We start from the raw sequence: 27,874 nt of genomic DNA, 5'->3' as shown, positions 1-27,874 counted from the left end.
CCCGACTACATCGATTCGCCCAAGGTCAATACTTCTAAACATGTAAATTGTTGAAATCTTACCCTGTACCAATGTTTAACCTCTGTAGTTGTGCCCCTTTATTTGTTTGCTCAAATCCATACTTTTTAACAAAACGTTCGTCAAATACAACCTCGGTTTCCTCGTTTCTGTCTCCAAAATGGCATATCAGGAAGAATACGCTAATTCAATCGCAGATTACGTTAAGTAATGTGCATTAAGTCATTTTAGAGCAACACAAAATTAGTCAACGGTCGGTGGTTATATTTGAATGTTTTGTTAAATTTGGATTTCAGTTAACAAATAAAGGCAATACAGAGGACAAACAGGTACAACGATTTTTGAACGAAAATCGTTTACCACTTTAAGAAGAAAATGGAAGAAAAATGAGTTTATATTAGACAAATTAAGGTAGGTTCCTCCCGGTTTCGTTCTGTTTAAGAAACGTTTTGCAGCCGGATCGTTCTAGTGAATATGTCCCTGCTCAGTTCTGTTGCAGTTCATCAGAAACTTCCTTCACCATGTGGGGTTGAGTTTAGTTTGCTAATCTGAAACATATACTGGAGAATGCGCACCAAGCCAATTGCACATTATTTGAATGGTAGCGGGTGATTATAACGAAGCCATGCGTGTCACACGTTGTAGTTACACTAACAAATTGTTATAATAGATTGTCTAAATAATTCAATGTCTCCGCTGCGGATATCGCGCATGTATGCCATGCCGTTCATGAAATTGCAGATCTGTGACGGACAGTGTGGAATGGTCGCAGAAAGAAATTGTAGTGTTTTTTATAAACGTTTACAACTATTTGAGTTGACATGAATAAGTAGTGTTGGAAATCAGCCACTACGGATGACGTTGTCCAACAATGTTTTGATTCAATCGGTGACGTAATCCAGAACACAACAAATATGGTTCCCACTTAGTTTTGTGTCGAAACGTAAAGTGATAATTACTTTCAATGTGATTATTTGTTTTTTTTAAATTAAGGTTTAAACGGATATACTAGGCAAGGGCTCAGATCATGGAAGCGAGTGCAGAATCTGGACGCAAACTGGTGTGTAGCATTACCCTATTATAGCTAGCCTTGTTTGACTACTGTGTACGCGTTAGCTGAGCTATCATCAATAGCTAGCTAGCGTTACAGTGATCCTCATTAGTCAGAAGAAGTGCCATGTTAAAATGTTGACAAAGTTCAACTTTATGTAGTTACTTACATTTGACTTGTTTGGTAAATTATATAGCTAGGTAGTTGGCTACATTACATTATTCACAAGCCCACTCAGCGCAACGTTGTGGCAAGTGCAGCAGTTCCAACGTTGTTGTTATTGTTTTGCATCTATCTTAGCACGTTATGTCAATGTTGATCCGGGACATGATATCAGCGATTGATGTATTTTACGAACATTGTCTAATCATCTGTAAAGGTGTTTGCAGCAGAAGGCCCATCTACAACCACACATTCAGAGGTTTAGCCTAGCCATGTGCACGTGCACCACTGTTTTATTGTGAATTATTTCGAGCCTACACAACAATGCACTGACTGGCCTACTCTTTTCTAATTTGAAAAGACAGCTCTTATTCCAAGCCATGCATACATATTCATTATATGCAATTTTTAAAAACACGTTTAGTGAGATGTGATAAATTAATATATTGATATTGATATATACTTTTATAACAGTTATTTTCATTCCTCTAGCGCTCCATCTGCCGGACAATGTATGACGAAAACGAGGACTTCTCTGACGTTGAAGAAATTGCAAATGTCAGGGGTTTCAATCTGGAGGAGAAACTTGTTAGTGACTCATACAACACACATTTCGTTCAGTTGATGGATGGCAAAGGTACACATCTGTTTCATTCATAAAATATTACCACACACTCACAGTCCCCCATGCAGACTCATAACTGACTGGACATGCACCATTTCTACCCTTTTATGGATTCACACATGATAAGGAAAAGTTCCTGTTGGGTAATTAATTTTTGTGCAGGATGTCCTCACAAATCCATGACATACACACACATCACACATTGCTCTACCTGAATATATATGCAGAAGTTATGGCCCACTGACTACACTTTTTTCTTCTCAGATTTCACTTATGAGTATGTTCAGAGAGAGGCACTTCAGACCCCTCTGATTTTCAAAGCCAAAGATGGACTGGGAATCAGGTGAGACATGAGTCAAATATGATGACCTGTGATCAATACAATCAATTTGTTTTTACACTACTGCTACTCACTGTTTATTATCTATGCATAGTCACTTTACCCCTATCTACATGTACAAAATAACTTGACTAACCTGGATCTCCGCACATTGACTCTTACAGTTACTTTTTACTTTAGTTTATTTAGTAAATATTTTCTTAACTCTTTCTTGAACTGCGTTGTTGGTTAAGGGCTTGTAAGTAAGCATTTCACAGTAAGGTCTACACCTGTTGTATTCGGAGCATGTGACAAATACAATTTGATTTGATCATGTTTATCCTATTACATGCTCATTTTCTGCCTTGGTTAAATATTGGGCTTTATGGAATGGTTTGACGTTAATATGCTTATCTTGACTATATTCTTTAAAAAAAACAAAAACAGAATGCCAGACCCGGAGTTCACCGTCAGTGAGATTAAAGGTTTGGTTGGTAAGTCTATCTGTTTTTAAATAGCAGGCAAAAAAGTTGCTAAATGCTTCCTTTCCCTCCATCAATTCTTATCTTAGTCAGCAGTGCTGATGTACTCCACAATACCCTGCATTTCTTGATGAATGAAAAGCATGCTACTGGAAAAGGTGTTATGTCAAAAAGTATGTGGGTGTTGATGTAAACTTCTATAAGCCTGTAATGCAAAAATGAGATGACTCACTGTACCAAGACAATTTCTATACATTTGCATTACAGACAAAAATAGATATAGGCCTAGTCATATAGATTCTATATTTTAATCAGACTGACATCAGTTAAATGGCACTTTTTACTTTACTGCTAAATGACCACTTATTAGATTTCGGCAGGGTTCTTCAGTGCGACGATTTTACTCGCATAAGCACTTAAATATTTTTCTGTGCAACCTAGAATTTTAATTAAGGACTACCAGTGCCCAGACAAATGTAGCATTCTAGCTTTACTACCTCAAAGATTTTTAATTGTGCCTCTACATTTCTTTGTAAGCGCCTACATTTTCAACTTAGTGCACACATGTTTGGTATTTTATTAGGATCCCCATTAGCTGTTGCAAAAGCAGGAGCTATTCCTCCTGGGGTTAACACAAAACATGAAACATAAATACAGAATGACATAATACAGAACATCATTAGACAAGGACAGCTACATACCTTTGTCTATCTGCCCGGCGTAGGCTAGCTCTGCTCATGTCAGATGATGAAAGTGTTCAGGACAGGGTGTACTTTTTTTTTTTTGTATGGTACATAATGTATGTGTGCTGTGGTTCAGAAACTCCACCTATTGGTAAAGGTTATGAACAAAGCGCATACAAATTGTACAGTTGTACCCAGGTTTACCGTAAGACTGCTGTGTTGGTGTTTGCAGGTAGCCGTCGTGCCGTTGATGTGATGGATGTGAGCACCCAGAAAGGCTCTGAGATGAGCATGGCCCAGTTTGTCCGCTACTATGAGACGCCTGAGGAAGAGAGGGACAAACTCTTCAATGTTATCAGCCTAGAGTTCAGCCACACCAAACTGGAGAACCTCATCAAGAGGCCCACTGTGGTGAGATGACGCTGGCAGTTTTTATTTCATCTGTTCATTATGAACGAGAGCAAATTTGATAGTGAATGCCAGCCAACTGTCAACTCTCTTATAGGTGGATTTAGTGGACTGGGTGGACAACATGTGGCCCCTAAAACTGAAACGAAGACAAACCGAAGCCACTAATGTCATCTCAGAGATGAAGTACCCCAAAGTACAGAAGTAAGTATTTTAGAAATGTCCTTAGTTATTGCATAGTATTTGCCATGCAATGTCAGAAAGTTTCTTTGGATGTTTTAACCTGTTTTCAAAACGTAGTGGATTGTACCTAACAGGAAAATGCTCAAGCACAGGGCAAATTTTATTTTTAAAAGCTGCTTTGCTGGGAGGAAATATTAGCCTACTCCTCCTCCCTTTTCCAAAGTCCCTCTGCCCGCTGCGCACTGCTGTTGTTCACTTCCTCTTATGGCTCTAGATGGTTGCTAGGCAGCGGGGCTCTTTCATGGTGGAGGGCGGTTCTTCACAGAGTGCAGAAGTGACTGGATCCTCCTCAGCCAATCAGTTGCCAGCATTAGGGCATAACCCGCACTCCAGAGCCAATTGCGCCCTCCCTTTCATCCTCATTCTTCCCCTCTCTCTCACACTCTATCTTGCTCTCTCTCTTTCACTATAATATTCTCTCTCCTCCCAGTTTCTCACTCTTTCTCTTTACTAAATGGAGCCCTCCGCAGATGGAGAGGCAGGGAAATAAAAGACAGAAATAAAAGCTATAGCAGTTCTCTCCTGTCCGGTCGGTGAAAAGCTTGTGGGGGGGGGGGGGGCTGGTCCTGAGCGAACCGGCTCAGAGAGAGAGGAATAGCTATCGGGTACGTCTCTGTCTTTCATTGGGAAAAGCTGCTGGGGTTTAGAGATGTCGGGAGTACTCTACCATGTCATTTGACTTCGATTTATTTACCCCCTCTTTAATGGAGACGCTTATGGGGTGCTGAGATTGATTGTGAGTGGTGTTTGTAGTGGGATGTTGGGCTCTTAGCCCAGGGTCTGGTCACTCTCTGTCCATAGGGGAAACTGCTGTGCAGCCAATAGGATGGGGATCTATGTGTGTGATTATGTTGTGTCTCACAGGTTCAGCAGATGGGCCCTCAGTTTATGATTATTGCAACAGACGTGGGTGAAGATAGTTCTATCATAAACATCTGTGAATGTGTAGGAGGCCTATATGTGCTTCTTTGAAAATTATTTGTCTTTGTTTGCAAGTATGGTATTCATAATATAAAGAGAGTGAATGTGAAGTATGTAAGCCATACAGTATTATGCGTCTCTACATGTTCCGTTGAGTGTAGGTGATATTTGTGTCTAGTTATACAAAATGTGGTCTAATCCTGGATACTGATTGTTTAAAACCGCATTCCAACTGGTGTCTATTCAACAAGTTACCACCGGCTAAAGCTATGACGTTGAAATGCATATTTACTCTGATCCATCTCACTGCGCAATTCACTGTCTCATCAACCCAGCCAGGCAATTTATAAACTTGATCTCCACTATAAAAAGCATCTAGACATTATATCCCATTTTTTTTTTTTAGACAAGCAGTTGGTTTTCCACAGCTGAGATTTTTATAAACCTCGGATATTTGCAACATTATTTCAATATTGAAATTCTTTCTCCACCTGTCCCATAGTAAGGAATGTGTCGGGACGAGACAGACCACTTTTCTCAGCCAGTTAAATTCATGAATCAGCTGGCACCATTTTTATGGATATATACAAAGAAATGTCAAGAAAACAGGTAATGTCAGAAAACAGGTAAAACAAAACGAAATGCAGCTTGTTTGAAGTCTTTCCAGCTTCAGTTTGTTGTGATTGTGTTAGCTGTGTTGTTGGCTAGCTCCTCTGAACAACAGTGTCCTGACGAGAGAACACATTTTCTATGCCAGGCGAAATCGCGCCCCATTAGCTCATTGTTATGGATGATTCCAAATAAATGTCACTAGAAAACAGCTTAAACAAACGCAAACGCAGCTAGTTTGCTGTTATTCTGGCTGCACTGTTTGACGTGACTGTAATTTAGCCATAACTGGCTAGCAAGCAAGCAAGGAATAAGAACGTTGCCAGCCAGTATGGTAATGGAACATTTAGAATGAGTGACTGGGTCGCGTCCATAGATAGAGAACAGAAATGACGGATGGGTCACATCTCTTGCAACCGAACCGATAGAACGAATGACCAGTCGGCTTGGCTGGCAACCTTAGATTTGTGTCGGGACTATATCTTGTGGAAGGATGAAATAGTATGAATAAATTCATAGAAAATGTTTTTTTTATGAAAATATGTCAATCATTATTTGAATATGTTGGTAACCCTTTGTATAAAAATGATAATGCCCATGATGCCAGTGTTTGAAGGACATATTGGCACGGTTTGCCGGCCCTCTACGACACTCGTGGCAATATATCCTCCAAACACCGGCTTCTTGGGCATTATCACTTATATGGATGAGGTGTCCTTCTCCCTGAGTATTTATGTGCTTAAACTGGCAGTTTAACCCATTACCTCAGTCAAGGTCATACTCCTGTAAACCCTTTCCTCAGGTCTCTCTGTGGGAGGGAGCAGATACACTGCTGTAGGATGGATGACAAGCCTGTATCTTTCTGACTAGCGTCATACAGTAGGAGCCAGCGGAGGCTGGAGAACTATATCTTAGCCCCCGACTTATGTAATAGACCAAATTAAATATGTATGGCTGAAATTAGCCGCGTTGACAGGATGGGAAGTGGTCTGTATTTTATGAGCTCTTGCAACTGACTGGATCAGAGGAGGCAAACAAGCTTGTATTGATCAACTGGTGTTATGGAGGCTCCCTGGTGGACTCGTGCTGCCAAGAGAGGTCATTTGTCCTACAACAGGAACAGGGGCTGTGTCGATCAGTGTTTGGTATAGATTTGGTGTATTGTTTGTTCATCATTCATGATGGATGTCCCATGGCATGAATAGTGGAATTACAACCCTGTGAAAGGCTTTGAATTAGAAATGTCATAACCTTTTTCATCAAACACTCAGTGTATGTATGGACCTGTATCTAGATTTGTTGTTGTTGCCTGATTTACTGTAGGGTATAGATCTGAGAAACCTGGCGAGTAGAATACCTGTGCTGACTTTAAAATGATACCAGGATAATGGATGTACCATTTTGCAGTAGCCTACATACAAATCAAACCATCTTACAACAATCATGACTGTGGCTTTAACCATAATTTGCATTGTTTTCCCTATATTAATTTAGCAGCCTGCTGCTAGAATGTTTGATTCACTCCGCTGCATAAGAACACTACATAAGCCTCGGCAAAATGTGTAGAATTGCAGGAAAGGAGCTTAAAACGTTAACATTTTCTCCCCTCCGAAGGAAAAATTTGCAGGAAGTCTCTGCGGCCAAGAGAACAGCATTTAAAAATGTTCCTTCAGAGACTGCGCCATTGGCCACGACCACAGATTTATAAGTAGATTTCAGTCAAAACTGTAACTCGGCCACAAAGGAACTTAGTCTTGGTAAGCAATTCCAGTAGATTTGGCCTTGTGTTTTAGGTTATTGTCTTGCTGGAAGGTGAATTAATCTCCCAGTGTTTGGTGGAATGCAGACTGAACCAGGTTTTCCTTTTGCCTGAGTTTAGCTCCATTTATTTTTTTATCCTGAAAAACTCCCCAGTCCTTAATGATTACAAGCATACCCATAACATGATGCAGCCACTACTGTGCTTGAAAATATGGAGAGTAGTACTCCATAATGTGTTGTATTGGATCTGTCCCAAACATAAGACTTCATATTCAGGACAAAACTTTTGCAGTTGTACTTTAGTGCCTTCTTGCAAATAGGATGCATGCTTTGTAATATTTTCATTCTGTACAGGCTTCCTTTTCACTCTGTCAATTAGTTTAGTATTGTGGAGTAACTACAATGTTGTTGATCCATCCTCAGTTTTCTCCTTTCACAGCCATTAAACTCTGTAACTGTTTTAAAGTCACCATTGTCGTCATGGTGAAACCCCTGAGCGGTTTCTTTCCTCTCCGGCAACTGAGTTAGGAAGGACGCTCGTATCTTTGTAGTGACTGGGTGTATTGATTAGAGGTCGACCGATTATGATTTTTCAACGCCGATACCGATTATTGGAGGACCAAAAAAAGCTGATACCGATTAATCATCCGATTAAATTATTATTATTTTTAAACATTTTTTTTAACATTTATTTATTTGTAATAATGACAATTACAACAATACTGAATGACCACTTTTATTTTAACTTAATATAATACATCAATAAAATCAATTTAGCCTCAAATAAATAATGAAACTTGTTCAATTTGGTTTAAATAATGCAAAAACAAAGTGTTGGAGAAGAAAGTAAAAGTGCAATATGTGCCATGTAAAAAAGCTAACGTTTAAGTTCCTTGCTCAGAACATGAGAACATATGAAAGCTGGTGGTTTCTTTTAAAATGAGTCTACAATATTCCCAGGTAAGAAGTTTTAGGTTGTAGTTATTATAGGACTATTTCTCTCTATACCATTTATATTTCATATACCTTTGACTATTAGATGTTCTTATAGGCACTTTAGTATTGCCAGTGTAACAGTATAGCTTCTGTCCCTTTCCTCGCTCCTTCCTGGGCTCGAACCAGCAACACAACGACAACAGCCAGTTACCCATCGCTCAACAAAAGCCAAGGCCCTTTTGAACAAATACTTGAACAACTACTTCAAGGTCTCAGAGCGAGTTATGTCACCGATTGAAATGCTATTAGCACGCACCCCGCTCACTAGCTAGCCATTTCACATCGGTTACACCAGCCTAATCTCGGGAGTTGATAGGCTTGAAGTCATAAACAGCTCAATGCTTGGAGCACAGGGAAAAGCTGCTGGCAAATGCACGAATTTGCTGTTTGAATGAATGCTTACGAGCCTGCTGTTGCCTACCACTGCTCAGTCAGACTGCTCTATCAAATATCAAATCAGAGACTTAATTATAATATAATAACACACAGAAATACAAGCTTTATGTCATTAATATGGTAAATTCTGGAAACTATCATTTTGAAAACAAAACATTTATTCTTTCAGTGAAATACGGAACCGTTCCGTATTTTATCTAACGGGTGGCATCCATAAGTCTAAATATTCCTGTTACATTGCACAACCTACAATGTTATGTCATAATTACGTAAAATTCAGGCAAATTCTCAACGAGCTCTCAACTAGTTCTCAACGAGCCAGGCGACCCAAACTGTTGCATATTCCCTGACTCTGCGTGCAATAAACGCAAGAGAAGTAACACAATTTCTCTAGTTTAATATTGCCAGCTAACCTGGATTTCTTTTAACTAAATATGCAGGTTTAAAAAAATATACCTCGTGTGTATTGATTTTAAGAAAGGCATTGATGTTTATGGTTAGGTACATTCGTGCAACGATTGTGCTTTTTTTGCAAATGCGTTGTTATTAAGTCATCCCCCGTTTGGCTAAGTTGGTCTTCACACAGTTCGCAACGAGCCAGGCGGCCCAAACTGCTGCATATAGCCTGACTCTGTTGCACGGAACGCAAGAGAAGTGACACAATTTCCCTAGTTAAAAGAAATTCATGTTAGCAGGTAATATTAACTAAATATGCAGGTAAAGGCGTTGATGTTTATGGTTAGGTACACATTGGTGCAACGACAGTGTTTCTTTTCACGAATGCACTTGTTAAATAACCATTTGGTGAAGTAGGCTATGATTCAATGATAAATTAACAGGCACCGCATCGATAATATGCAACTCAGGACAAGCTAGATAAACTAGTAATATCATCAACCATGTGTAGTTAACTAGTGATTATGTGAAGATTGATTGTTTTTATAAGGTATGTTTAATGCTAGCTAGCACCTTACCTTGGCTCCTTGCGGCACCCGCATAACAGGTAGTCAGTTTGCCACTCAGTCTCCTCGTGGAGTGCAATGTAATCGGCCGTGATCGGTGTCCAAAAATGGCGATTACCGATTGTTATGAAAACTTGAAATCGGCCCTAATTAATCGGCCATTCCGGTTAATTGGTCAACCACTAGTATTGATACACCATCCAAAATATAATTAATAACTTCATCATGCTCAAAGGGATATTCAACGTCTTTAAAACATTTAAAAAACGATCTATCCAATAGGTGCCCTTCTTTGCGAGGGCCCTTCTCTGGTCTTTGTGGTTGAATCTGTGTTTGAAATGTACTGCTCGACTGAGGGACCTTACAGATAATTGTCCATGCAACTTATATTACTTGCTAAACAACATATTTACTCTTGAACTTTAGGCTTACCATAAGAAAGGAGTTGAATACTTATGGACTCAAGACATTTCATCTTTTCTTTCTTAATTAATTAGTAAAAACTGCAAATAACCATCCACTGACATTATGGGGTATTGTGTGTGTGTGTCCACACATTTGTGGTTATTGATTTTTTTGATGTTGGTCGGAATAGAGTATTGGTAGATGTAGAAGATTTCAACCAGGTATTGGGGCTATTCCAAATTGGTTGAACTGCTTGTTTTGAAGGAATAAATAGACATTTTCGGCCAAATAGCTTCCATACTCAAGCTCCATTCCATGTACTGGAATGTTGCAATGCTACACTTTCTGGATAGTTTCTGGGGTAAGAACAGTGAACAAAAGTTTGCTCACTGAGCGCTTCTTTGACAAAGTTGGTGACCATACTGCACATGTTTTATTTACCCATTTCTGATGTTCATTCAGCTCAGTATCTAACCCACTGTCTGATCCCTCAGGTTCATCATAACTATGCAGATGCGGGGTCTCATCATCCATCCCTCTCATCCCTCCTCTGTAGGTACTGTTTGATGAGCGTGAAGGGCTGCTATACTGACTTCCACATTGATTTCGGGGGCACGTCTGTGTGGTATCACGTTTTCAAGGGAGGGAAGGTAAGTTCATTTATTTGTATTATTATTTGTATTAATTTTTCTTTAACAGTATGTGGATAACAGCAGTGCATCCACCTGAGGCTCTGATGTACCCTCCTCCAATGCCGGTACTGTTAATGTATCAGATTTCTGCAGAGGCGCTACAAACGAACCTGCCCCCTGTTTTTCTCAGCGACGGCTGCAGAAATCACAGGACTGTTGCTAGGTAGTCCGTTGAGGGATCTCATTATATAAACGTGCACATTTCAAGCTAGAGGAAGAGAAATGTTGCGGTAGGATAGTCAAATCTAAGAAATGTCCCGGCTTCTCTAGTATAAGATGTAACATTGAGTGCTGTTAAAATAGAAATATCACCCTTGTTTTAGATGACTACCAAAGCTACATTCACAGCTTTTCATACCCTGTCCCGTCCCCAGGTGTTCTGGCTGGTGCCTCCGACGCCTCATAACCTTGCCCTGTATGAGGACTGGGTTCTGTCAGGCAAGCAGAGTGACATCTTCCTGGGAGACCGTGCAGATGGCTGCCAGAGGGTGGAGCTGAAACAGGGCTACACCTTCTTCATCCCCTCTGGTGAACTGCCTAGCATTTAATTTTGATGTATTCCTATCATATTGACGTTAATATTATTGTAGCAAACCATACATTACATGCTCTGCTTTATTCAAGCATGTGTTTGAGGACATGTTTGGGCATGCTATCTGTTTTGAGTGGGTCAGCCGGTTCTCATGATGTTTGGCTGGCTGTCCTGTTTCAGGCTGGATTCATGCAGTCTACACCCCTGAGGACACGCTGGTGTTTGGAGGCAACATTCTGCACAGCTTTAACATTCCCATGCAACTCTCCATCTATGAGATAGAGAATAGGACTAAGGTAGGCTGTCATACAGGTGTCCCACTACTGACGCTTCACTCCACCTATGACCATTAGTTAAACTAAACTGTGTCTCTACAATGAAGATGGATGAGGAAACAGCCTCACCTCATGCAAACAAGTCAAGGTCACTTAGTTTGCTGCGTCAATGAGTGTGAGAATGTCAAACCAACCTTGTGATGTCATCAGAGTGCGCAGCTGAACACTGTATGCTGGAAACACTCGGCTTGTTATTTTTGATTAAAACATAACTGATATTCGTTAAATATAAATACCAAACTTGTTTTTGCGTGGATTCCGTGACGTGGTTAGCTTTTAACAGCTAGGACCGCTATTTCTTGTCCCAGAATTCTGCTTAACAGACAGGTTGAAGCCTGCTTGACAGAGCCGCTAAGCTGCTTGCCACCAAGCTAACGAAGTTAGTCCCAGATGAGTTTTGCAATGGAGCCCTCTTTGTCTGGAGAAATAATTGTAGTGTTCCAGTGCTGTAGGAGCTGTGTCTACTACGCTTTGCTTCAGGACAAACCGGATCACGCAGAGTTCCAATGCGGCAATTGTTTGCTTGCCCGGGATTATAGGCTTGAGGTGGCTTCCTTGATCACGCAGGTTGCCAGCCTACCTAAGAAACTAGTTAAAACGCAGAGTGGAATTTTTACCTTTTCTACGCCAGTGGCTGGACGGTGTACGCGCTTGTTGGCTGCATCTCCGCCTTGTCTTTTGTCATTATCCGACTGGCCTGTGTTGCCTGGAGCTCCCCCATCTGATAGCAGATTCGAAGGGGCACAGCAAGAGGAGCAAGGCAATCAAAGATGGTCACATGTCATGAGCCGTGGAAGGCAAAGACAGCGGCCTCCCGCAAAGCAGTCTACACTCACAACAAATAGTTTTGGCGTCCTGGAGCCTGATCTTCCTGCACCTTATGTCTGCGGCCGCAGTGCCTACTCCTACGATTTCGAAGTTGACGTCGGCAACCTTCCGTCCCTGCTCTGGATCGAACAGGGATTCTCCATATGTCGGAGGCCTGTGCCGGGAGCAACAGGCTCAAGTTATCCTACCTCTCGCCCGCCCATAAAGTGTTCTCCGAGGCATGGGAGTGGGAGGTGTCCTCGTCCTTCTCGCCAGCCGTGATTTTGTGCTGCTCCATGGTAAGAAATGTGAATGTTCCTGGTGCAAAAACAATGTCCTATCCCAGAGCTTGAGCAAATGACATTACTTAACTGCTACCGAATGTGCTACTTCAGGACATGGAAATCGATTCTATCGTAGTTCATGTGCGTTTTAATAACATTATGAAGGGCAACTCTGAACTGTTGAAACTGGATTTTAAAGAGGTCATTGACTCTCTGCTAGACGCTAATTAAATACCCATCATATTTGGCTCTGTGCCCTCTGAATAGTGGCATTAAATGCTTTTGCAGGATTCTTTCTTTTCACTACTGGCTACGTGATTATTGCAGCTCAATTGGTGTAACTTTTTGTTGACAATTTCAATAACTTTTTGGAAACAAAACACATTTTATAAGGAGGATGTGATCCATCCAAATCATTTGGGTTCCTGGATACTTTTACAACATTAAGGCTGCATTGAGACAATGACTTATCAATGACTCAAGCCCAGCTCAGCTAATCCCTACCATTGTGATGCTGAGTTGTCATAATTCTTCAGCAAATGTACATTATACCAGGGGAGTTGGTAGACACAATGTAAGTAACCTGATGTTCTGAAAGAACTGCAAAATCTGGATCCCTACAAATCAGCTGGGCTAGACAATCTGGACCCTCTCTTTCTAAAATTATCCTCAAATTGTTGCAACCCCTACTACTAGTATATTCAACCTCTCTTTCGTATCGTCTGAGATCCCCAAAGATTGAAAGCTGCCGCGGTCATCCCCCTCTTCAAAGGGGGAGACTCTAGACCCAAACCTACATCCATCCAGCCCTGCCTTTCTAAAATCTTTGAACGCCAAGTTAATAAACAGATCACCGACCATTTTGAATTCCACCGTACTTTCTCCACTATGCAATCTGGTTTCCGAGCTGGTCATGGGTGCACCTCAGCCACGCTCAAGGTCCTAAACAATATCATAACCGCCATCGATAAAAGACAGTACTGTGCAGCTGTCTTCATCGACCTGGCCAAGGCTTTCGACTCTGTCAATCACCGCGTTCTTATCGGCAGACTCAACAGCATTGGCTTCTCAAATGACTGCCTCGCCTGGTTCACTTCTCAGATAGAGTTTAGTGTGTCAAATCGGAGGGTCTGTTGTCCGAACCTCTGGCAGTCTCTATGGGGGTGCCACAGGGTTAAATTCTTGGGACGACTCTTTTCTCTTTATATATCAATGATGTCGCTCTTGCTGCTGGTGATTCTCTGATCCACCTCTACGCAGACGACACCATTCTGTATACATCTGGCCCTTCTTTGAACACTGTGCTAACAAACCTCCAAACGAGCTTCAACGCCATACAACACTCCTTCCGTGGCCTCCAACTGCTTTTAAATGCTAGTAAAACTAAGTGCATGCTCTTTAACCGATTGCTGCCTGCACCCTCCCGCCCGACTAGCATCACTACTCTGGATGGTTCTGACCCAGAATATGTGGACAACACCTAGGTGTCTGGTTAGACTGTAAACTCTCCTTCCAGACCCACATTAAGCATCTCCAATACAAAATTAAATCTAGTATCAGCATTCTATTTCGCAACAAAGCCTCCTTCACTCATGCTGCCAAACTTGCCCTCAAAAAACGGATTATCCTACCTTTCCTTGGCTTTGGCTATGTCATTTACAAAATAGCCTCCAACACTTTACTAAGCAAACTGGATGTAGTCTATCACAGTGCCGTCCGTTTTATCACCAAAGCCCCATATACTACCCACCACTGTGACCTTTATGCTCTCGTTGGCTGGCTCTCGCTACATATCCGTCGCCAAACCCACTGGCTCCAGGTGATCTATAAGTCTTTGCTAGGTAAAGCCCCGCCTCAGCTCACTGGTCACCATAGCTACATCCACCCGTAGCACGCGCTCAAGCAAGTATATTTCACTGGTCATCCCCAAAGCCAACACTTCCTTTGGCCGCCTTTCCTTCCAGTTTTCTGCTGCCAATGACATGAACGAATTGCAAAAATCTGCAAGAAGCTGGAGACTTATATCTCCTTCACTAACTTTAAGCGTCAGCTGTCTGAGCAGCTTACCCATCACTGTACCTGTACACAGCCAATCTGTAAATAGCACATCCGACTACCTCATCCCCATATTATTACTTACCCTCTTGCTCTTTTTCACCCCAGTATCTTTACTTGCACATCATCATCCACACATCTATCATTCCAGTATTAATGCTAAATTGTATTTGTTTTTCTTCGCTTCTAGGGCCTATTTATGGCCTACCTCCTTACTCTTCTACATTTGCATACACTGTACATAGATTCTATTTGTCTTTTCTTTTGTGTTATTGTTTATTGTTTGTGTTATTGTTATCCATTGTTTATGTGTAACTCTGTGTTGTTGTTTTTGTCGCACTGCTTTGCTTTATCTTGGCCAGGTCGCAGTTGTAAATGAGAACTTGTTCTCAACTGGCTTACCTGGTTAAATAAAGGTGAACTAATTCATTCAAAAACAGTGTAATTTTGTCCCTCTAGCTGTCCTGAATCCCTTGCTGATCCTTCAGCTATTGTGTGCAGTAATCATGTGCATATGAACCAGATGTATACTGTTAGCACCGAGGCAGTGTTCCCTAGTAGGAAGTTCACTGTGTGCAGCTCACCATGCACAAACATAAATAACATGAGCATATCTACTTCTGCTAAGCTTCACCGTAAAGCAATGAAAACAAGTAAGCATCCCGGAAGAAAAGTGCTCAAAATAGCCAACGTTAACATATTTTTCAACCTCTCCCTGTCCGAGTCTGTAATACCAACATGTTTTAAGCAGACCACCATAGTGCCTGTGCCCAAGAACACTAAGGTAACCTACCTAAATGACTACCCGTAGCACTCACGTCTAAAGCCATGAAGGGCTTTGAAAGGCTGGTTATGGCTCACATCAACACCATTATCCCAGAAACCCTAGACCCACTCTAATTTGCATACTGCCTCAAAAGATCCACAGATGATACAATCTCTTTTGCACTCCACACTGCCCTTTCCCACCTGGACAAAAATAACACCTATGTGAGAATGTTATTCATTGACTACAGCTCAGTGCCCTCAAAGCTCATCAATAAGCTAAGGAACCTGGGACTAAACAGGTTACTCTGCAACTGAATTGTGGACTTCCTGATGGGCCGTCCCCAGGTGGTAAGGGTAGGTAACAACACATTCGCCATGCTGATCCTCAACACGGGCCTGTCGGGTGCGTGCTCAGTCCCCTCCTGTACTCCCTGTTCACTCATGACTGTACGGCCAGGCACGACTCCAACACCATTATTAAGTTTGCCGATGACACAGTGGTAGGCCTGATCAACAACGAGACAGCCTATAGGGAGGAGGTACGAGACCTGGCCGTGTGGTGCCAGGACAACAACCTCTCCCTCAACGTGATCAAGACAAAGGAGATGATTGTGGACTACAGGAAAAAGAGGACCGAGCACACCCCCATTCTCATCGACGGGGCTGCAGTGGAACAGGTTGAGAGCTTCAAGTTCCTTGGTGTCCACATCATTAACCTGTTGAGTGTAGGGGGCAGTATTTTGATGTTTGGATGAAAAACGTACCCAAATGAAACTGCCTATTTCTCAGGCCCAGACTTTAGAATATTCATATAAATGTCAGATTAGGATAGAAAACACTCTAAAGTTTCCAAAATGTCAAAATATTGTCTGTGAGTATAACAGAACTGATATTGCAGGCGAAAACCTGAGGAAACCCCAACTCAGAAGTGCTGTTTTTCCTGAAAGCTCTCTGTTCCATTGCCTGCCTTCAATCCATTTAAAGGGATATCAACCAGATTCCTTTTCCTATGGCTTCCACATGTTGTGAACAGTCTTTAGATGACATAGTTTCAGGCTTTTATTTTGAAAAATGAGCAAGAAAGATCACATCGCGTCATTGGATGGCTGGGTGCCAAGCAGCATTTTTTTATGCGCTGCTGGCACAGCTTGGAGCAGACATTTTCTCTCTCCTATTGAAGAAGCTATTGTCCGGTTGAAATAGTATCGATTAGGATTGATTATAAAAAATGTTTGACATGTTTCTACAAACTTTACGGATACTATTTGGAATTTTCGTCTGCCCGGTTGTGACCGCTCGAGCCTGTGTATTTCTGAACATAACGCGCCAACCAAATGGAGGTATTTTGGATATAAAAATAATCTTTATGGAACAAAAGGAACATTTATTGTGTAACTGTGAGTCTCGTGAGTGCAAACATCCGAAGATCATCAAAGGTAAGCAGTTCATTTTATTGCTTTTCTGACTTTCGTGACCAATCTACTCGGCTGCTAGCTGTTTGTAATGTTTTGTCTGCTGAGAGAGATGTCCTTACATAAACGCTTGGTATGCTTTCGCCAAAAAGCTAAGTTGTGTTTTGCTATATTGCACTTGTGATTTCATGAAAATTAAATATTTTTTGTAATTTAATTTGAATTTGGCGCTCTGCAATTCAGCGAATGTTGACTAAAATGATCCCGCTAACGGGATGGGTGCATCAAGAAGTTAACTAACTAACATGGTCCAAGCACACCAACACAGTCTTAAAGAGTGCACGACAAAACCTATTCTCCCTCGGGAGACTGAAAAGATTTGGCATGGGTCCTCAGATCCTCAAAAGGTTCTTCAGCTGCACCATCGAGAGCATCCTGGCTGGTTGCATCACTCCTTGGTACGGCAACTGCTCGGCCTCCGACCGCAAGGAAATACAAACGGCCCAGTACATCACTGGGGCTAAGCTTCCTGCAATCCAGGACCTCTACACCAGGTGGTGTCAGAGTAAGGCCCTAAAAATTGTCAGACTCCAGCCACCCTAGTCATAGACTGTTCTCTCTGGTACCGCACAGCAAGCTGTACCGGAGCGCCAAGTCTAGGTCCAAAAGGCTTCTTAACAGCTTCTACCCCCAAGCCATAAGACTCCTGAACACCTAATCAAATGGCTACCCAGACAATTTGCATTGCCCCCCACCCCTCTTTTACACCACTGCTACTCTATGTTGTTATCATCTATGCATAGTCACTTTAATTACTCTACCTACATGTACATATTACCTCAACTAACCGGTGCCCCTGCACATTGACTCTGTACCGGTACCCTCCCTGTATATAGTCTCGCTATTATTGTTTTACTGCTGCTCTTTAATTACTTGTTACTTTTATTTCTTATTCTTATCTATATATTTTTTTTTAAATCATTGTTGTTTAGGGGCTCGTAAGTAAGCATTTCATTGTACGGTTTACACCTGTTGTATTCGGCGCATGTGACTAATTTTATTTGATTTTATATGTAGCTTAAGAAACAAGGTTCATGAAATCAATAGTTTGCTAGTAACAGATGACATTCATATTCTGCCTATTTCTGAAATCAGTTAGATAATACCTTTTGATACAGTGGTAGCAATACAAGGTTAGAACATTTACAGAAATGCCAATGGTGGAGGTGTTGCTGTTTTATATTCAGAACCACATTCCTGTAAAGCTTAGAGAGAATCTCATGTTAAATACTGTTCAAGTAATATATCTATAGGTTCATCTGCCTCACCTAAAGCCCATTATTGTGGGAAGCTGCTATAGACCACCAAGTGCTAACAGTCAGAATCTGGATAACGTGTAAAATGCTTGATAATGTATGTGATATCAACAGCGGTATATTTTCTGGGTGATTTAAATATTGACTGGCTTTCATCAAGCTGCCCACTCAAGAAAAAGCTTCAAACTGTAACCAGTGCCTGCAACCTGGTCCAGGTTATCAGTCAACCTACCAGGGTAGTTAAAAACAGCCCAGGAATGAAATAATCAACATGTATTGATCACAGCTTTACTAACGCTGCAGAAATGAGCTTGAAAGCAGTATCCAGATCCATCGAATGTAGTGATCACAATATTGTTGCTATATCTAGGAAAACAAAAGTTTCAAAGGCTGGGCCTAATATAGTGTATAAGAGGTCATACAATACGTTTTTTAGTGATTCATATGTTGTTGATGTAAAGAATATTTGTTGGACTGTGGTGTTTAATGAGGAGCAAACAAATCCTGCACTTGACACATTTATGAAATTGCCTTTTCCAGTTACTAATAAGCCTGCACCCATTTAAGAAAATGACTGTTAAATCTCAGTGGAATGATGAGGAATTGAAAAAATGTATGGTTGAGGGATGAGGCAAAAGGAATGGCAAATAAGTCTGGCTGCACAACTGATTGGCAAACGTATTGAAAATTGAGGAATCATGTGACTAACTGAATAATAAAGAAGAAGAAACTACACTATGAAACAAAGATAAATGACAAAGAATGATAGTAAAAGGTCTTGGAGCACCTTAAATTACATTTGGGGAAAAAAGGCAAACTCGGCTTCATCATTCATTGAATCAGATTGGTCATTAATCACAAAACCGACTGATATTGCCAACTACTTTTAATTATTTTTTTCATTGGCAAGATTAGCAAACATAGGCATGACATGCCAGCAACAAAAGCTGACACTACACATCCAAGTATATCTGACCAAATTATGAAGGTGAGAATTGTCATTTTGAATTCTGTAAAGTATGTGTGTGGAAGAAGTTAAAAAATGATTGTTGTATATCAACAATGACAAGCCACTGGGTCTGACAATTGGATGGAATATTACTGAGGATAATAGCGGACAATATTGCCACTCCTATTTGCTATATCTTCAATTTAAGCCTACTAGAAAGTGTGTGCCCCCAGGCCTGGAGGGAAGTAAAAGTAATTCCTCTACCTAATAATAGTAAAGCACCCTTTACTGGCTCAAATAGCCAACCAATCAATCAATAGCCAACTTGTGGGAAAAAAATTGTGTTCGACCAGATACAATGCTATTTTACAGTAAACAAATTGACAACAGACTTCCAGCACGCTTATAGGGAAGGACATTCAACAAGCATAGCACTTACACAGCCAGAAGAGGACTGGCCACCCCTCGTAGCCTGGTTCCTTTCTACGTTTCTTTCTAGGTTCTGGCCTTTCTAGGTAGTTTTTCCTAGGGGTTTTAGGCTGGGTTTCTGTACAGCACTTTGTGACATCAGCTGATGTAAGACAGGGCTTTATAAATAAATTTGATTGATTGATTACACAAATGACTTATGATTGGCTGAGAGAAATTGAGGATAAAAAAGATTGGGGGGGCTGTTTTGTTGAGACTTCAGTGCGGCTTTTGACATTATCGATCATATTCTTCTGCTGGAAAAACTTATGTGTTATGGCTTTACACCCACTGCTATATTGTGGATATAGTTACTTGTCTAACAGAACTCAGAGGGTGTCCTTTAATGGAAGCCTCTCCAACATAATCTATGTAGAATCAGGAATTTCCCAGGGCAGTTGTCTAGGCCCCTTACTTATTTCAATCTTTACTAATAAATTGCCACTTGTCTATGTATGCGGATGACTTATCACTATACACGTTAGCAACTGAAATGACTGCAACACTTTACGAAGCGCTGCAGTTAGTTTCAGAGTAGATGGCAAGGAATAAGTTAGTACTAAATATTTCTAAAACTGAAAGCATTGTAATTGGAACAAATCATTCACTAAACAATTAAATCATGTAGTAAATAATGTGGAAATTGAGCAAGTTGACTAAACTGCTTGGAGTAATTCTGGATGTTAATTGTCATGCTCAAAACATATTGATACAACAGTAGATAAGATGGGGAGAAGTCTGTCCACAATAAAGCGCTGCTCTACCTTCTTAACAGCACTATCAACAAGGCAGTTCCTACAGGCCCTAGTTGTTGCAACTGGGCTGCTGTTCAGTTGTGTGGTCAGGTGCCACAAAAATGGACTTAGGAAAATTGCAATTGGCTCTGAACAGGGCAGCACAGCTGGCCCTTGGATGTACACAGAGAGCTAACATTAATAATATGTATGTCAATCTTTCCTGGCTCAAAGTGGAGGAGAGATTTTCATCACTACATGTATTTATGAGAGGTATTGACATGTTGAATGCACCGAGTTGTCTGTCTGAACTACTGGCGCACAACTCGGACACCCATGCCTACCCCACAAGATATGCCACGAGGTCTCTTCACAGTCCCCAAGTCCAGAACAGACTATGGAAGACCCACAGTACTACATAGAGCCATGATGACATGGAACTCTATTCCATATCAAGTAACTCATGCAAGCAGTAAAATTAGATTTAAAAACATAAAAATACACCTTATGGAACAGCGGGCACTGTGAAGAGACACAAACACATGCACACACACGATAACATACTCACTATACACACGTACACATGGATTTTGTATTGTAGATATGTGGTAGCGATGGAGTAGGTGCCTGAGTGCACACAGTGTGTTTGTGAAATCTGTCAATGTATTGCAATGTTTTAAAAATTGTATAACTGCGTAGCTGCTGCCTTGTCAGCAGATAATGGGGATCCATAATTAATAGAAATACAATTAGGCCCTTCCTCAGCCAGACCTCCTTGGTTTTCACAGATATGATCAGGATAGGTTTAAGTAATATGAAATAAACTGTTGGGAAGCTAGGGATTTGAATGGAACTGTGCAGGAATGTGACACCGTAAGGCACACAAGTGCTGAAAGTGCAGTCATTTCCATTACCGTCCAATTGAGAAGCAGACTGATGCTAATGGTGGTGCCGATGAGGATGAGGGCTTTGCCCCCCTGCTTTTATAAAAAAAAAATGCCATCCATATTCATGTGGAAATGGAGTCAGTGACAGGAGTGCATGTTGAATCAGGCTGAAAATAATCATGGCGCTTGTTTCATATTATCAGCCAGAGACGGACTTCAAGGAAAGAGGGTCAAGCCTGTAGGCCTATTTGTTTATCTCTTCTTTTCACACAAACTCCCAAGGGCTTCTTATGGTGATCAGATATCGTGTAGGATTGGTTTTGTGTGTATGCGTTTGTTTGTACTGTATGACCTATATAGAGGAATTCCTAGACAGATTTCACTCGTCTTATTCGGATATTCTTTACAATAATATGATCAGAGTAGTTATTGTAATAATATGGATGCTAGTCCTGCAGGCTTTGCGATTTATGTGGATACTTGGCTAAATGTGGCTTTCTCAGAAATGATGGATAGATTGTAGGAAGAGTCAGCTTTGCAGGAAGTACCGTACTATTTTTGTTTCTGCTGGAAAAGAGGCATGAGTGTAACAACGGCGACAGTTTCATATGCTCCCCAGGGCTCGACACGTTGTGCTCGCTCTATTTTTACACCTCGAGATAGAAATGTAGCTAAAGAAAGGAAAGGATCATCACTTTGACAAGTGTTGATCTGTGTGAAATTGTCTTTGGGAGATAAATATAGCTGTGTTTCTAAGAGGAGAGTGGGAATCAGATCATGCTGCTGTGTCTATGAGAGGGCAAGCTCTGCCTGGAGAAGTGAATGAATGGAAGAGCTTGGCCTTCAGAAGAGCCTCTGGTTTGCCAGTGTGTCTTACATTTGTGTCACTTAACTTAAAGGTCCTGAACAGTCATTTTGAAAGTACTTTTTCTCAAATGGCTAACTACTGGGAAGTTTGAAAAGACTGGCTGAGTGGGCGGGGAGCTTATATTCAGGAGCTCGCCTTGACTGACCAGTCATTGAAACGCCTATGTCAAAAGCAACTTGGATGCAGTGTCGCAGTAAAATCATCTCAAGCAAATTTGGTGATACACAAAGCAACTCAAACAACGTTGAAATTGCATCAGTTCTATCACATTTTTCATACAGCTCTAGGTTTGTATGTATCTTGTGATGTGGTCCACAGCAGCACTGACGGATGTGTTGACTTGACAGCTGCGTCTGAGTTTTGGAACCCCCACCCCCATTTGTTCCATGCTGGCTGAAGACCTAATACCAGACACAGATGTAAGGGCAAACGTATAAGTATCTTTGCCATAGATGAATAGGGTAAAATTATATTTGCTGACACCCTACAGTCACATTTTTGGCACCAGAAGAGTAGCTATATAAACTACGCTCCTCTGCCAACACTTCTTCTCCGATGTTTGTTAAAAGACAGTACTTATTTATATTAGGTAAGAGAATATCATGCTGTATTAAAATGAGAGTTAAGGTGATGTCACCTTGTCCCCTTTTATAGTGAATCCAAGTGGTTGACATGGGGGAGGGGACCAGTAACTTTATGATCAAACTTTCAATCAATGTACAAGCAAGTCAGTTTTCATACTTGGGTCATCATACTTTGATCTGGTTCCTTAAAATATCATCCAATTTCTTGAAAAACATGATATTTACTGTTCATAACCTTTTAACGTTGGTCTTTTATCCATGTTGTTTTTAAGTTGGATTTTTTATTTATTTTTATTATTATTTTTTTTTACAATACTTGACAGTCACGGTAGATCTACTGTCTGGGTATTATAAGACAGTGAATGCATCACTAGACTCACATTAAAGATAAGGTATCAACTCTTGTTAATCATAAAGAAATGGTAGTAGATTAAACATGGTAATGAAACCCCCATTGTCTTTTTTTTAAGCTTTTTGTTCTCTCAGACTGTGAAAGTTTCTCCAAACTCGTTTCAGGTTCATTCCAAGTTCCGCTACCCATTCTACCATGAGATGTGCTGGTATGTCCTGGAGAGGTACGTGCACTGCCTGACCAAGCGCTCCCATCTCACTCCGGAGTTCCGCAGAGAGCCTCTGCTAATCGGTGAGTGAGCCCAGCTAATGCCGCTATTTAACCAATACCCAGAGTGTGTCTATGAATACCGGTTCTATCCTGATAATTCTTATGGGGAGCCTTGCCTTGCACTCTTGTTGTAATTACCACTCACAAGTGGGTAATGCTTTGGAAAGAGCCAATTATATAACTCATGTGTTTAATCAGTTAGTTTGCCTTCTCACATAAATGATAGCATGATGAAAGTGACTGAAATTATAATCTGACCGGAATGGTTACACATGGAGCACAGCAGATTCGTCCCCTCGTCTTCTCTCATCCTTGTCTTCCTCAGACTTGGAAACTAAGCTGAGCACAGAGAGCCCCTCCTCTGACTCCCGGAGTCAGGACATGGACGAGGAGGACTCCTGCGAGACGCAGCAGGGACGGGATGAACAGGGTGACAGGTCAGCATTTGATGATCCCTGCTCTCCTGATAACAGGAAGGGTAAATCCAGCGGCCTTCGACACCTCAAAGCTGCCTTGTCCAATGATTCTGAGGACAGCTGCATCCCCACCTCCACCCAGCCTCCAGAGTTCCCCAAAACCCCCTTTGGCTCGCCAGTCTCAGAGTCTCCGAGTAAATGGACTCATCTGACTGAGTTTGAACTGAAGGGCCTCAAGGCCCTTGTGGAGAAACTGGAAGCCCTCCCTGAAAATAAGAAGGGTGTTCCAGATGGCATCAAGGACCCCCAGGCCCTGCTGGAGGACATGAAGGTATGTGCCTCATCCAGCTTAGTTCTCGTGTATTTTTTTGTCTTATGTATATATCTGGATGAACCATTACAAAACACAGGAACATACTTTACTCTTCTACCCGTTCCCCAGGTTGTCTTGAAGGAACATGAAGATGATGACCCCAAAATGGCTGCCACTGGAGTACCTGTGGTGTTCTGGCCCAAGAAGTCTGCCAAGGTGAGAATGCATGCATGTTTCCTTAGAATTGTTATTCATTTTTCATCTGATATCCTGCCCATCCTGATTCTCTCTGTCTTGGACCAGTGAAGTAGTGAGCATGTCCTAGGGGAGAGTGGGGTAAGTTGAGCCACCATTGTTTATTGGAAACTATACAGAAAAATAACCATTTGACCAAATATTTAGGAAGAGGTCATCATTTCATGGAGTCTGTGAAGGAAGACATTTCCTGGGGAAAAGTAGTAACAAGTTTGGTCCAAAAAATAGATTTTCACCAAGTCAAATGAATTTGTTAGAGGTTTCATGATGCTTCTATCTAAACCAAGGTAGATCATGTTTAATATTGTTCTATACATCAGTTGGGGTCTCTATAAGCGTCAACATGAGGTCCTAAACCTAGCATGAAAGTGCATCCTTTTTTTTGCCTCGGGTGTCATTGAGCCAATGGCAAGTTCTCAAAGGCATTATCGCTGGGATATGAGGTAACAGCAAGGCCTTGCCTATGTTAAAGTACAAAATGTTTGTTAGGTGTTAAGCGCTGTTAAAATATACTTACAATTATTAAAAGACAAGAAAGTGATTGTGATTGTATGGAATTGTGTTTGGGAAATAAAGATGGTTTTGAAAAGGTAGTGGAAATATTTAGTGACCGTAATTACATTTTTGGCCGATACCGATATCCGATATTTTCCTTGCCCCCCAAAAAACGAAACCGATATTTAAAATTTTAGTGGCCTTTTAAGCATTCTAGTAGAGTTAGAGTTAACACACACATTGACCGAGCGGTCTAAGGCACTGCATCTCAGTGCAAGAGGCTTCACTACAGACCCTGGTTCGAATCCAGGATGTATCACATCTGGCCCGTGATTGGTAGTCACATAGGGCGGCACACAATTAGCCAAGAGTCGCCCGAGTTTGGCCGGATTAGGCCGTCATTGTAAATAAGAATTTGTTCTTAACCGACTTACCTAGTTAAATAAAGGTTACACATACACTAACTATATATAGCTAGGTGTCATCATCTAAAAGAACCCTAATTTCTAAGACAGTTCTTATTTGATTAATAGTGGTCGGACCCATCTATGTGAAGCTAAACAGAATAAGGATTTGCCACAATAGTGGTCTTTGCAGTTAGCCTTCAAAATAAAAGTATGTCATTAACAGTGATGTAAATTAATACAAATAGTACAATGCCATACTTTTATTTTGAAGGCTAACCGCAAGGCCCACTATTGTGACAAATCCTTATTGTGGCTAGCTTCACATAGATGGGCCTGAACACCATTAATGTGAAGCTAGCCACAATAAGGATTTGCCACAATAGTGGACTTTGCGGTTAGCCTTCAAAATAAAAGTCCGGTCGAGCCTCTCTAGCCAGATGACGCTATCTGGCTGCTTATAACGTTAGCTTTGGGCAACAGGGTTAAGTAGCTGGCTAGCTATTTATTTTCATGAACTGAAGTTCAATTTCAATAGGCAAACAAGTGGCAACCTAGCTAATACACTCACAAGGATTCCTAAATCATTGCTAAGAATAATGACAATTACTGCAGTTTCTACTGGGCATTGTTTTCATTCTGGTTGTATTGGTGCTAGCTAGGTACAAAGCTAAAGGTAGCTACCCCAGAAGTTGCGGTTGAAAAATTATGCTTTATTACCAACGCGGTATTGTAAACACATCATTCGTGGCCGGTGTTTGCTTGTTTGCAGACTTTTTTGTACTGCTTTGACAGTGCTACTGTATCTATTTTGACACGCATAGACCCAAATGGCATTCCATAGTATGTCTGTATGTATGTATGTATGTATGTATGTATGTATGTATGTATGTATGTTGTCAAGCTAATAGCAGTGTAGCTAATACTGTGCAACTCCGGTAGGGCAACATCTGAAAGAAAGCACACTTTGTAGTGTGTACCGGTGCTCGACCAGTCGGCGAAAGCCAACATCACCCACGACAGAGAGCGGATGATTGTCAAGGGCAATGAATTCCATTATCTTGGCTTTAATCGATTTCGCCTTTGAGTTGTCTCGCGGAAATGTTCTTAGTCTTTCAAATGACTGCTCGACTTGACTGCTCGATTCACACAGCAGACATTGTGTGCTAGGTTAGGAAGCTCAAAATGTTACGTGCCGTCATTATGTCATGTACTTGCATAATATAGGTATGCAAGTCAGCTTTGACATCGGGACCGATTTTTGGCATTTTTAGCTAATATCGTCCGATTCCGATATGTTCACCGATATATCGTGCATCCCTAGTAATATTTCATTCAGTACAGAAATTTGAAAGTGGCAAATTACCCAGGGTAAGTTGTGCCAAGAGACCATTTTTTGGACAAGCTATGTTTTCAAAACGAATGTTGACATGAATTCTGATTATTTCCAGGGATACACAACATCTGGAAACATATGCAGATATCTTTGTTAGAAAGAATATTTTCTATATTTAAAATATATTTATTTGACGGAGTGATGCTGAATGTAAAAAATGGTTCAACTTACCCCTCTCCCCTATTTCTGGTGCTTGTGTGTCACTCTCTCACTTCATTGTCTCCTTCCCTAGAACAGAGGCTTTACTTATTTCCATAATTTTGACTTAGCGGGCTGCAGGGTTGCCTAACGAGGAACACAATGAGATTCTCTATTTGTTGCTCTTCATCTTCATGTCACAGCTGGGTCTCCTCATCAGTGTTTGTTGGATAATTAACACTGTTTTGAAGTGTTCTTGTTTACCAAGCAAGAGCTTTGCGCTAAGTGATAAATGGTTTCCTTTCAGTCAGTCAGTCACTCGGTATAACATACTATGGGGAGTCAACTATTTTGTATTTTTACATTTTTAGTTTCACCTTTATTTAACTAGGCTAGTCAGTTAAGAACCAATTCTTATTTACAAACCCGTACGACGCTGGGACAATTGTGCGCCGCCATATGGGACAATCACGGCCGGATGTGATACAGCATGGATTCGAACCAGGGACTGTAGTGACACCTCTTGCACTGAGATGCAGTGCCTTCGATGTGGCGCAGCGTTCTATCAATCCTGCTCACCTGAAGCAAACTGAAATCACGCCCAACGGGCAAATAGATGGCGCAACCATTTCCTTAATTCTTCGCTCTTCAGGTCGCCTGAAGGAAGAACATGTCACGCAATTTGCGCACTTTCCAAGCACACGAAGGCTACGAGATTCGCTTCCGAATTAGGTGTCTGTTAGCGGGGAGAGAGTACTCGTCCCCCTAGATGTTGCAAATTTTGGGCCTGGGGCCTTGGTATGGCTTTTGTGTTTGCTAAAAGCTAACTACTTTCTGCTCTGCTTGTGTAGCCAGTGCTTCCTTGCTTGAGTAAGATGGCCAGTGGTGAGAGGAAGTTCAAAAAGGCTAACTAGTTGGGTTTGAACCTCCGACCGTGCTGTAGGGCATGTAGTTCCACAATGAAAAGGAAAGATACTCATCACTGAACAATGATGTGACATCATTTAACTGAAGTTTTCTGACGGTTGCTTTTTTGCTTGTGTGCCATTATTGCTGGCTAGACTACCCTAGACTTTACTTAGATGGCAGACATGTTCTGATTA

At 41.2% G+C, this 27,874-nt stretch overlaps 1 protein-coding gene across 9 annotated transcripts in view; it reads left to right on the top strand.

The window, feature by feature from the left end:
• Positions 1 to 196: 196 nt before the first annotated feature.
• LOC139408736 (lysine-specific demethylase 2B-like) overlaps positions 197 to 27,874 on the top strand; it is a 55,242-nt gene continuing 27,564 nt past the window's right edge. For 6 of the 9 annotated variants that reach the window (XM_071152997.1, XM_071152994.1, XM_071152996.1 and 3 more), the window contains exons 1-12: positions 915 to 1,078; positions 1,724 to 1,868; positions 2,121 to 2,199; positions 2,623 to 2,669; positions 3,573 to 3,751; positions 3,846 to 3,952; positions 10,598 to 10,691; positions 11,108 to 11,261; positions 11,446 to 11,561; positions 23,249 to 23,375; positions 23,680 to 24,101; positions 24,213 to 24,299. In XM_071152997.1, coding sequence (XP_071009098.1) covers positions 1,046 to 1,078; positions 1,724 to 1,868; positions 2,121 to 2,199; positions 2,623 to 2,669; positions 3,573 to 3,751; positions 3,846 to 3,952; positions 10,598 to 10,691; positions 11,108 to 11,261; positions 11,446 to 11,561; positions 23,249 to 23,375; positions 23,680 to 24,101; positions 24,213 to 24,299 — 1,590 coding nt within the window. In that variant the 5' untranslated portion in view covers positions 915 to 1,045. Of the gene's footprint in view, positions 430 to 914; positions 1,079 to 1,723; positions 1,869 to 2,120; positions 2,200 to 2,622; positions 2,670 to 3,572; positions 3,752 to 3,845; positions 3,953 to 5,414; positions 5,522 to 10,597; positions 10,692 to 11,107; positions 11,262 to 11,445; positions 11,562 to 23,248; positions 23,376 to 23,679; positions 24,102 to 24,212; positions 24,300 to 27,874 lie in introns of those variants that run through there. The other 3 variants (XM_071152998.1, XM_071152999.1, XM_071153000.1) reach the window with 3 other exon arrangements.

Source organism: Oncorhynchus clarkii, chromosome 5 (assembly GCF_045791955.1).
Source record: "Oncorhynchus clarkii lewisi isolate Uvic-CL-2024 chromosome 5, UVic_Ocla_1.0, whole genome shotgun sequence".
Classification (NCBI taxonomy): domain Eukaryota; kingdom Metazoa; phylum Chordata; class Actinopteri; order Salmoniformes; family Salmonidae; genus Oncorhynchus; species Oncorhynchus clarkii.
Note: the sequence above shows the minus strand (reverse complement) of the source record. Positions and strands in the feature narration are given on the sequence as shown.